The sequence below is a fragment of the Chenopodium quinoa genome, unplaced genomic scaffold, assembly GCF_001683475.1.
Source record: "Chenopodium quinoa cultivar QQ74 unplaced genomic scaffold, ASM168347v1, whole genome shotgun sequence".
NCBI lineage: Eukaryota > Viridiplantae > Streptophyta > Magnoliopsida > Caryophyllales > Amaranthaceae > Chenopodium > Chenopodium quinoa.
Window position 1 is genome coordinate 2105115 of NW_018743175.1, and position 11916 is coordinate 2117030.

Consider the following 11916-nt stretch of genomic DNA (forward strand, 5'->3'; position numbering starts at 1 on the left):
AAAGGTTAATTTGGGTGTTTATAAATAGCTTAGTACAGTAGTATTAAAAGAGCTTTGGGGACTCAAAAAGTCATTATAAGAGTTTTTGAAATTAGCTTGTTGAATAATTAACATTTTGCTATTAAATACACTAAAAATAACTAATGATTAACAATTATTTTCCACACTTTTACACAATCAGCTATTTACAGTCAATTAGTATACCCACCTGGTCAAACTAGTTGATACAACAAGTTATATCAATCAGCAATCAGCTATTTACCAAACAGAGCTCAATCCGTCTCACAATAAAAATACGAGGTAAGCCCGAGCTTAAATTATATATTGACCGGTTCTTCACAAACATTAGTTCTTTGCGTGTTCACCACATGCGACATGGAAAACTGTGAGTGAGAGTTAGAAAAAGGGTCTATACGTAGTAATAAAAAATGGTTTAACAATGCATACATATTACTACGTAGAATATATCCAACGACCAAGAAGCTTTATGATTATAAGCAAAGGTCGTGGGTTCAAAAATGCCAAGCACCTTTGTTCGTACTTGGTAAACATATCATCGTCATGAATGAATAAATTGTCATATACAAATACTACTAATGATTAATTTACCATGAGCTCTCCAAAACCTATTTTTTTACGTGATATCCATTAAGAAAAATTTAAAATTAAAAACCAAATTTAACATCCAGAATTTTTCGAATCAGATCACCAATATGTCAAATGGGTCAAACAAATTAAATATTTTTTGACATCCCTTCCAGTTTCCTGGTGTATTTCACGGGAAAAGAAAAATGAAAAGACCATATCAAGGGCCATGGGGAGAGGAAAGAGGCTCACATTGACAAGATACATGCATCTCATATGAAATTGTCATACTACTCTTATTCCCTTATTTATTGGCTGTTTCTTGGGGCATTTTATACAAAGACAACATACAAGGATTGGCTAGTTTGAAAAATTTATTCAAAACATCAACCTTTTTTTGGTAAGCCTTAGTTCAGAAACGACCATTATTACAAGCTTTCTTTTGATAAGCCTTTGCTGCAGTACATCCCGAAATTTAGTGAGGGTGTTTAGATTTTGCAGAGCAATAAAAATCATGGCACTCTTTCTGCCCGGAATTAATAGTCGTTAAGATATCCGTTAAATTTTACCACATTTCTAATATTGTGGCCTGGATTGACAAAATTAATAGTCGTAGGATGTTAGATGTTTCATGACTTTATAACATCCTAATATGCCAGTACCTCAATCAAGATGAGAAGTGGCCTGGATAGAAAATGACAAAATTATGACACACGTTTTTGTACAATTTATCGAGGATAGAGAAAGTCTATGAACCAAATTTGTGTTTCATTGCTAAAAAAGGAGGAAATCTATAATGTCTGGTTCCACAGATTACAAATGTGTTAAAACTGCACATGTAACAACAATGTACCTTTAAAGAATTCTTACTTGCAAAAGAGAAAGACATCAAAATAAGTGTGAATTAGAAAAGAACACTAGATGTTATCACTCGATGTAGTTGTTTTTTGACTCTGAGTCTCGTCTTCTGAGGGAGAAAACAGGTCTCTGCATAATTCTCCATAGAACCTACATACCAAATCAATGAACACAGGGCTTTTCAGATTCCTCCAACAATAGAGAAGCTCCTCGACGTCCATCAAGTCCTTCACCTTCCCTTCTTCGACGATCATCTCCACTAAATAATTCTCAAAGTCTTTGCATACATCTTGTACATCCACAAAATCATCGGAACTGCTCTCTTTCTTGCTGCTGCTGTCATCGTCGCTTATTCTGACATGTACATACCCCGGTGTTATAGGTGATGGGAAAGGCTCTTTTGCGTGCCCTCCTCCTCCTGATGACGGACTCACACTTGTTACATCGCCCATGACCATCACCTGATCGCAGCTATCAGTGTCTAAGTCTTTAGCCTTTCTAAGGGAGAAAAGAACAGTTAGGTACTCAGCAATGCGTACCTTTTGAACAGGTTTCTTGTATGGTTTGGCATGCTTCTTTCGACGAAATGTTTTTCTAAATTTAGAGGAGAATGAAGACCGGCTTTTCTTTACACGAAGTTTCTTCTTGGGGCGACAACGAGGGAAACTTAAGGACTTCATGGAGAAGGGTTTCCTAAACCTGACAGTTTTGGTTCTGACTTTTTTGGGTTTTGTCCGTCGAGCAGCAGGCAAACGGAATGTAGGACTCCTTGAAGGCATATCATTATTTTTATGCTTGAAGATGGACAAAAGTTTACTACAGGGTTCAATCACCTTGGCTTTGAAGTGAAACAATGTTTTTAGTCCCATTTCTTAATGATTGAGCTTATGGGAGAAGTTGGCCTTCGATTAGCGACGACGTTTTGTTGGAGGATTGGTGCACTACATGGAACTTTAGGTAGAGGAAAGAAAGGATATGATGATTTTGATGTTGTTAAGAGTTGGTGGTTGAGCATTTCCAATGCTCTGGTTATTCTAAAATTTGAAGGATTGGTGCTAATAATACTGGGGCACACGTCTAGAAAAACTTGAGGAAAGTGGGATCCCATGAAGTAAAATTTGGTGTCACTGTCATATTAACAGACTACTATGAATTTTTCATATACTTTTCATATACTATATGCTTCTACCTACCTGTAACAACCACTATATTTCTTGCTACTATACAATTTTTGGAATACCACTCATCCTACTATATATCCTAGTTGACTAGTCATCAAATCTTCTGATTGACCATGGCATAAACAGAGAGCTTAATCCTAATATAAAATGATATTTTTTTTTTTTTTTTTTTTTTTTTTGAAAACAATGGAATTGCAGTGACTCTTTACACTCAACGTAACATCGTCGCATGAGCATCCTCCAGATATGCAAAACAAGGATAAATTTCTTGTTCAAAGCACAATATAATGGTGTCTCCAACTAAATTGAGTTGATTTTTCAGGACATTGATTGGCCACTATATAATTTTCATGATCCTAATTTGTTTAGCTAAGCTGAAACTTATCTGTCTGAATATCAGTATTGATCTAGTTTAACAACAGCCGTCAATGGCGCAGGCAGTGGAAGGATCATTGGGAATTGCAAAATCAATGTGGTATACGAATAATCGTATGTCTCAGCAAACTCAGATCGATCAGGGTAAAGCATCAATTAGTAAGCCTAAAAGAACCATATTTCCTCCTATCCTCCCTACTTAAGGAGCAACCTTTTTTGTAAATGGTTTGCAAAGTATGGACAAGCATATTGTACATATCAACGACATAAGACATGGAGTCATACAAAAATTTGAGAAAAAAGTAATTATGGATGTTGATGTATTACTACGTATAATTTAGCAATTGCAATGATTACTATTGAGCCTTGTGTTAGTAATTTAGCAACTGCAACGAAGGCTGTAGAATCTGGACAGCATCTTTCATCATTATACAATAACTGAATACCTATCATAAACTATCATATTCAATACAGAAATTTACAAACTGAAGTTCTGATTCAACCAGTATCCAAATCCTAATAGTCATATTCAACTGTGTCCATGACATCTCTGTTGGGTAAGATCCCTGAATATAAACACTAACTAGCTAAACCTGACAACTGCACATTTTAACACCTTTATCGGCTTGTTTCACAGAGTAAAAAATTAAGGTAATAGTTCTCCATTACCAAATTTAGAGTTTTATCCCCCATTAATTTTCATAACTTAATCAACTGTAAGTTTGAGGTGAAAATTGATGAAGAATAAACATTCAAATTATATGGTAATGAAGATGCATTACCTTGACATTTCCATGAGACATTCTACACCAAAACTCACTTCTCATCATAATTCCTTTGTGTATCCTTATGCCAAACGAGCCACTAATGTGTTGCTTCCAAAGCTCCAAGTTCTGCATATATTGAGCATCAGGGCTGGCCAAATAAATAGGGCATCCCCCGGTTTCAGTAGGTAATGTGATCAAGTCTCGTTCTTGGCAGATTGAGATCCCTTTTATATTCCTAGCCTGTAGAGGTTTCTCCATACAAAAAAAAAAAAAAAAAAAAAAAAAAAAAAAAAAAAAAAAAAAAACCTGCATGTACGATAAAAATAGTTCCCCTTGTATGGCTTTGGACATCTCCAACAGGAACACTTCCTATGATAAAGCAGTCAGCCATATAATCTTTTGGGAAAATGGATTACTATACAACCAAACATTACAACAAGAATCTTCAAACTTTTACAGAAGCATTTAAATTCTCTTGTCTTACAGCCTCACATAACAAAGGCAACGAGTTGCTTTTAGAATCCTCATTTTGACTCCGTCTAAATGTTCTTTTTTTAAGCAAGGCATCTTGAACTGGCGCAAAGAACTCATGATTAAGAGCTTCGTCTGCAGTGATTCTCAATCTCGGATTCACAGTTAAGCACTTCTCAAGTAGATCAAAAAGAGAATCAGGGATAACCTTAAGGAGGTCCTGTCTCTTCGTGTGTGTCCTATACCAGTCTCTAATAGTTATTGATTGTAAGTATCTTATATCCAAAAGTTCCTGCAACATCCAATTATAGTATAAAGCATTCATGTGCTTAGAGAAGACAACAGCCAATTTTTTTTCTTAAAGATTAGAGAGAATAAATTTTCAAAAGTATATGAAATTAATTACCACTGGAAAAGAAGATTCGCGGCTGTGTAACTTGGCCACTTCCCATAGCTCTTCATTGCCCTTCATATTTACAATGTCTTTCATGTTTCTACAATAATAAAAACGGTTTAGTTTACGGCTGTAGTACACGCTTGAATATGAGGAGTGAAAAGGCTTACTGCTCTAGGTCCCCGTTGAAGGGCATTCTTCCACTTATTAGGTAAAGTAAGGTAACACCAGCTGACCAAACATCAACCTTAGGACCTTGGTGCGCAGACCGAAGCAAGACCTGCAAAGATATGGGGGACAAAGAATGCAATCAAGTAAATGATTTTTATGCAATAATAGAAGGATGTGGACTAATGATCCTCTCACAGGTAAACCCTTTTATCCTCCCTATTCCACAAGTTTTTGACAACAGGAAAGCTACAAGCAAAAGAAACCACAGGCAGACAGGCATTTACGAAACTCACCTCCGGAGCACGAAACCCTTTTGTTCCAGCTGATGGGCCATCCTTGATAGGCTTAACTTCTCCTGAGGAAAACAAAAAAAATTACATATCACACATAAGAGCATGCAATCTAGGACAGCTCCGTTCACAATTTTTATGCAGCAAACCTCTATTCTTCAGTGACCCAGCACCCGGAATTGCAATGCCAGATGAGTGAAGTGGAGCTGGAGTAGGATGAATGAATTTTCTATCTGTGATCCCAGGTGAAGCAGCCACCCTTTTACGATTAGAAGCTGGAGCTTTTGCTGCTCCAAGATTTGGGCCTTGCACTGCTTTCTGGGCTAGGCTGATCAGCTCCTTGCGACCTTTACTAAAAAGGGGCTGGGGTTTCCTCTGTCTCTCTGCTGAAGGAGCTCGAGTGCTTGTCATGTCCCTTGCAGAAGTTATGCCAGACCCCTCTGCGCCTTGGCTTGTGAGCGAATTGCAACGACCTATATTTTCAAAAGCCCTAACCTTGTCCGAATCCTTCTTCTTTAGTGCCTTGGTCTCCAGGCTACGATTAGAGCCACTTTCTGCCCCTGCCTTGAACAGTTCAGAGGATTTACCACCCAGAATCTTCTTTCGTTTGTTGGGGGAAGTAGACTTAAAATGTGCTGATGGAATTTGTTGAATATCTGTCACATTGCAAGGTTGTGATTTCTCTGTCATAACAAAAAGATCTTTGGTCATACATTTACTCTTATGTGTTCAATGTCACACCAATTAACAAATACCAAAGAAATTGGAAATAACTACCAACAGCACTGTTAAAAGGCATGATTAAGAATTATGCTGTCAAATAAACTTGACAAAGCACCTAAAATTAACTTAAGACTTCAAGTTGGTGAAAACACTAATTTAGAAAGTCAGCTATGTTGTGCAAACTTCTCATTCAAAGGTAATCTGTTTCTTTCCCAACAATATAAAAAGAGCAAGTGCTAAAATTTTAATACAATGAATTTCATTATTATAAGCAGCTAGCTAAGAGTGGGAAATAAAACAAGAAAAATGAAACTAAATTGGTTTGAATCAAGAGCTGCTGAACCTGTAAAAAAATTAAAATAAAAAATCAAACAAAAAGAGCTGATGAAAAACTCACCTATATTCCCATGCTTTTGATTCAAATCCTGAAATTAACAAGAAAAATGGTAAACCAAATGCTTACTAGGAAAACAACAATTGACTGATAAATGGAGGGGTGCAGGCCCCATTGGGAAGCATTTATATATACTGCAGTATGTACTCACCTTAGCAAGATTGAAGTCAATCAGATACCCTTTCAGGGTTTTGCGTGAGAACAGGAAGTTTCCAGGCTTGATGTCTCTGTGAAACACTCCCTACACGCATATAACTGTACTTTATTTCTGTAAGAAACCACATCCTACCACTAGGCTAAAATAAACGTCTACAAATATACACATCTAGTTGGCAGCATTGTGTACCTGCTTATGAAGACTAACAAGTGCCTTGAACATGCAGTAACCATACAGCTGAAGCTGAAATATATTTATCTCCTTTCTCAAAACCTGCAGCAGAAACAAGATTGTACAAGGGTCAGAAAGACAAAAAAATAAAAATAAAAAAATCTAAGATACAAATATACAAAGCAATGGAAAATAATGCAAATAACTTACTTCAGGCCTATCATGCTCAACGTGCTCAAGAACAAAGCAATCAGAACTATCGCTCTTAAGGGAACATTCATATTTTATCACATAATTCTTTCCCCTGAGAAACAAGATCTCGAATATTTTTATTTCATACAGGAATTCATCTCACAACAATTAGCTTCAGAGTCTAGACAGTACGTACCCAAATCGTTCAAGCATCCTAAGCTCATTCTTCAAATGGTGTTTATGAGCATTCTCATGAGGACCTACATTGCCACAAAAAAGCTCCTTGCATCAGTTAGGATATTATTTTGAATATTTTGTGCAGCAGTGGAAACACATTAATAAAGTAATTTTACAAAAGAAGCAGCAGCAATTGGTAATACTGGCAAGTATTAACTACAATGACTATAAGCATGCCCCCTAAATACTAGCCCTGATATTAAACTTTACTTCAAGTTCTATTGTTTCATTTCTGCAATTTCAAACTTCCAGAGCCTTTGCCTTTGCAGATTATATAGAACGCCGAATTTAATATTACAGTCACTTGTATTATGTTCTTCAATAAAACAACCAGAATTTACACCGGTTTGATTAATAAATTACAAATTACAAACAGTTATACAACCTAACAACCCTACCAAAAGCTGGATACAGAAGAGATTGTTAATGTAGGAGAAAGTCTGTTGTAAACAACTTTATACTTGTAGTTAATATACTGAAAATAACTGGTGAGCTAAGATTTCCAACAACGTATTCCAAAAACTAAAATGTCCAGCCTTTCCCGATAGCTTACTTCACACAAACAATTCAGACTGTAAACTGCCGTTCTCCAAAAATTTTAGTGTTGCTAGAACACAGCATAATGAAAATATATATTGGCTGCAACATCCAGATAATCAAAAGGTACAACGGCCCGAGCAACCAGACTTAGCATAAATGTAGTGACTGGAGCCTCATGCGCATCTAGTGCAGTGTCTCTGCAACGTTCATAAACCCTATCCTGTTTAGACATATAGCAGCCGCCTCTGCCTATTGTCTTATTTTCTACTGATTGCTTGTATCAAGCAGGACGTCCGCATGAGAGTTGTACCAAGCAAGTGTTCTCCCTTCACTATCGGACCTGCTTCTTACTTGAATAAAAAAAGTTTCCTGGACTAACTCATGGAAGGAACAAACTCCACAAACTAAGAATCTTACTATGCTATGTATAAAGGAAAGGAAAGTTCAATCAGCAGAAAAGCAAGCCCTTGTTGCTGCCATCTTAATTTCTTTACCTTGTTTAAATTGAAATTAATGTACAAACATGACAAAAGGGAAAGAGAAAGTAATAAATTCCAGTAGTTTCCATATTAAAAATCCAATCTCCAAAACAGAAAGCAACAAAAAAGGACAAGAATTTTTTTTATTTCTGAAGACACAAGTTTAATAGAGAATTCAAAAACACAAAGAATAAATCGATCAGTTTTTTTTAACTTCAGCACCATCAACAAGCAGTTGTCAATCTGATTGTATAATCAAACTATCAATGTGGCATTTAAGATGAAGACAATATTTCCTAGCAAAAGCAACATAAATTTAATAATGACTTCTTCACCAAATCACAGAAATATTTTATTGCAAGATATATTGAAACAAAAGAATTCAATTTTAAATAACAATAATACAGGTATAGCATTTTATTAACAATATCAAATCGTATGTATTTTTTATGTTCCCTTACATTTTATAGCAAATGTTAATCCATCGCTATTTCTTCTTGCTCTATATACAGTGCCATAACCTCCTGTAAAGTGAAGAAAATGTGGATCAGTGAATGTATGGTACATTTAACCATACACGAGCATAGCAACTATCTTACCTGACCCTTCTTCTGCTTCTACTGTGTACGGCTTGAACTCAGGAAATTTCAACTTTTGTTGATCCTGCAACAAATCCATCAATTACTAAGATAATTGAATACTTGAAGCAGAGATAAGATTCACATTAGAAAACTTTGAAAGGCAACAAATGAACACATCAGCTGCCATATCCCACTGTCAACTAAATGTCAAACCAGAAATTCCAGAACTTTGAAAATGCAGTATTGGAAACCTATGAATATATGGAAGGTGCAATTCAATGCCTTGAATGGGGTATATAAAGCGTTAATACAAGCATAATTTGCATAAAGATGCCTACCTTGGAAAACTTATGAACATCATCACATCTTTTATGGATGGATGCATTGTTCCTAGCAATGGGCTTGGATTTGTCCATCATCGCCAATATTATCCGATGATTTTGACCTTTTTGACCTCTCTGTTCTTTATGGATAATATCAACTTTATTATGTTGCACTAACTTGGACAGAGTTTGTTGTTTCTCTGTCAGCTCAACCTGAGGAACATCTTTCAGCATTAAAGATTTTGTGGGTGACTTATGAGCACTAGATTGTGGACCAGCAGAAACCAAAGGCGGACTTGCTAATTTGATATTTGCCACCTCCTCTTTAAAATCAACAATTTCCATATCTAGCTCTCGTAATTTATCCACAGAAGAAAAAACCTCAGTGCAGGAGCCAAACGTAATATTCTCAACCCTTTCTTCAGGACCATCATCATCCATCAATGGTTGCTCATTCAAGTCCAGCATTTTTGTTTCACATTTTTTACTGTGACTAAAGTCATAAGCAGTATTAATGACAGGCATAGGCTTCATCAATGAGTTTTTATCATGCTGATTAGGCTGTACATGGAAAGGACCATCAGTGTTTATATTACACTCCATATCTGCCAAGTCATAATCAGGCCCTTTTAGAATGGCTGAAAATTCTGCCATTTTCTCTAAAAGAGCATCCGTAAATGTTTTATGATAATAACAAGGAAAATCTGATAATACCTCATTGGTATAGCAATTATACTTCTCCATTGCTACACATGTATCCATGGCATTAACCGCAGATGTATCTAGCCCTTGTACACTTTCCTGATCATCAATATTTAACTGATACTCCAACAATTGAATACTGGAATTCACTATAGATGTGGTCGCAACCATGTCACTGATGGTTACAGGATTAACTTCTTTGGGAAATCTGATAAATGATGGTGCATTAAAGGATGTACTGGGATGATAACTTTGTAGATCAATTCCCTGCAACAGATGATTAGCAGATAACATAAAAAGGTTGGAATGGAATAGATCTCTATGCACCGAAAAGAAAGGAGAAAACAAAGATGACAACTCAACATGTTCAGTGAAAGTGTTAAATGACCAAACAGGAAAAAATGGATCGGAACAGTGGTCTGACATATACTTGTCACTTCATAATATTGGTGTAGCTATTAAAGGTTCAAGTTTATATTCACCCTCATGAAAAGGTTAAAGGGGGGAAAGACGGGATCAGTGAAAGGGAATTGAAGTAATGGAAACTGTCCCCGAACAAAATTGCTTTGATTGGCTATCAAACAATTCAAAAACATTTTTAATTAAAAAATTGATAGGCTCTGAGCTTGTGAAGTATACTTGTAATTTTGTATGGATCTGATTTGAGTCCGAATTCATGTATGCTGAAAAATAATCTTACCATACCAATTCAGTCAAATCCACTTACCATAAATATACAAAGAATAACTTTATCCTCTCTAGAGAAGAATTCCGTGATTATAGTATTGAGAATTGACCTGAGGGAACCACCATAGACCTTGTATAGGTGAATAAGTGATATTCCTTCAATTGGTGAAAAAGGTCACTTGGATATTTTACACTTAAACCTCATGAGGTTCTTAGGACATCATTATTACACAGTGATTCTAGTTAGCTCATGTACAAGAAAAAGAACTAAACTGTATCTTGTCTCGTCAATTGCTAAAGTTCACACCTAGGGACCTCTCCTGGTAATTGTCAGTATTATTAAACATTCTCTATTCATTACAGCACCAAGACTTCAACAAACACTCTCCCTCTCTCTTGAACTAAGATGCTAACTTAGGAATTGGAACTTTTGGAAGTAGCACACTAAACATATCCTTAAGCTACATTTGGATTAACCATCCTATTAAACTAAGCTACTAAGCAGCCATGATTACTAGGCTAACTAATCATTGAAGAGATACGCTAAACAAATCCATAGACCAGCATTTGATTGGATCATTGTTCAAACTTAGCTCTAAGCAACCATAGTTATAGCCGAGTGTCCAAGCACCGCAAACGAAATATATAGAAATAAAAGTTCCGGACAATAACTCAGCCTATCCATAAACCAAGCTAATATGAAGCCTAGGTCTGCTTAAGCTTGCAAAACAAAATCATCAAACTTAATGCAATTAAGTTTCGCAGAATACCAATCATCGAACCTTCAATGATAAATCATCAGTCTCAATTCTCTCAAACCTTAACCTAACAGCCTAATTTAAATTAGAAACCCTAGAATTGGCCGATTAACCGAATTCTTAACATTTTAACTACAGAAAACGTAGAAACCGTCTCAAAGAACCAATAGTACCTCACAACAAGCGGTTACTAACTTCTGATTTGAACTCGAACACGCCATTTCCAGCACATTTTCTGCAATTCACCGAAATTTCAACTAAATTAAATTAAACTCGGGAAATAAAAAAACGGAAAGATAATAGAGAAGAAGCGAATTAACTACCATCAATAGACCTCAAAACCGCTCTTTTTTTCACAATCGGCATAATTTCATTCTCCGACTTCTTCCTCTTCCTGAAATACATTCTCGCCACATCACTGCGGCCGCGGAATAATCTCTCTCCTCCGAACACTCGGAGCTCAATCTTCGGCATCGAACCAGCGAGGAACTCACCAATAGCAGTAAAAACTGACATCTTAAGCCCAACGAAGTTCCTCGAAATCATATTAAGCGGCGAATTAGGGATTGAGCAAAGAAACTGGACGAACTCCGGCGTAGATCGGAACAACGAGCATCTTCCAGAAAGTTCCTGCGGAGAAGCCGGACGACCGAGTAATAAAAGAATGGAAACCAAATGCCATGCCTTCTCAGTGTAATTGTAGTTTCTGCAAATTGCGAGGTCTGAGCTTGAGCTCGAGTTTGAGCTCGAGTTTTGAGTTTTCATGGCGGATTGAGGAAGGATCTGGAATGAGGAAGTTGAAGAAATTAGGGTTTAGGAAGGAATTGAGTTGAAGATTAAGGATTTGCAGGATCCATGGAGTAGAGAGAAAGAGAAAGGG

At 36.4% G+C, this 11916-nt stretch overlaps 2 protein-coding genes across 2 annotated transcripts; both read right to left on the minus strand.

Moving 5' to 3' along the window:
• Positions 1-1336: 1336 nt before the first annotated feature.
• Positions 1337-2603, minus strand: LOC110732228 (transcription repressor OFP17-like). Its single transcript, XM_021912148.1, has 2 exons — positions 1983-2603; positions 1337-1904 (listed from the first exon to the last, which is right to left on the minus strand). Exons 1-2 carry the CDS (start codon positions 2310-2312, stop codon positions 1503-1505), a joined length of 732 nt encoding a protein of 243 aa, XP_021767840.1. The 5' UTR covers positions 2313-2603; the 3' UTR covers positions 1337-1502.
• A 1535-nt stretch (positions 2604-4138) lies between these two features.
• LOC110732409 lies at positions 4139-11916 on the minus strand. The gene is made up of 16 exons (XM_021912348.1): positions 11360-11916; positions 11210-11271; positions 9604-9858; positions 8905-9450; positions 8585-8648; positions 8447-8509; positions 6926-6989; positions 6748-6841; positions 6556-6639; positions 6361-6450; positions 6213-6240; positions 5242-5775; positions 5096-5157; positions 4802-4911; positions 4644-4731; positions 4139-4529 (listed from the first exon to the last, which is right to left on the minus strand). The coding sequence occupies exons 1-16, from the start codon at positions 11799-11801 to the stop codon at positions 4212-4214; spliced, it is 2904 nt and encodes a 967-aa protein (XP_021768040.1). The 5' UTR covers positions 11802-11916; the 3' UTR covers positions 4139-4211.

Coding starts and splice junctions, on each gene's coding strand:
- LOC110732228 (XM_021912148.1), bottom strand. CDS start 2,312: ATGGGACTAAAAACATTGTTTCACTTCAAAGCCAAGGTGATTGAACCC. Junction 1,905..1,982: donor ACAAGAAACCTGTTCAAAAG/GTACGCATTGCT, acceptor AGCTGCGATCAG/GTGATGGTCATGGGCGATGT.
- LOC110732409 (XM_021912348.1), bottom strand. CDS start 11,801: ATGAAAACTCAAAACTCGAGCTCAAACTCGAGCTCAAGCTCAGACCTC. Junction 4,912..5,095: donor AAGGGTTTCGTGCTCCGGAG/GTGAGTTTCGTA, acceptor ATATCTTTGCAG/GTCTTGCTTCGGTCTGCGCA. Junction 4,530..4,643: donor GCGAATCTTCTTTTCCAGTG/GTAATTAATTTC, acceptor TGGATGTTGCAG/GAACTTTTGGATATAAGATA.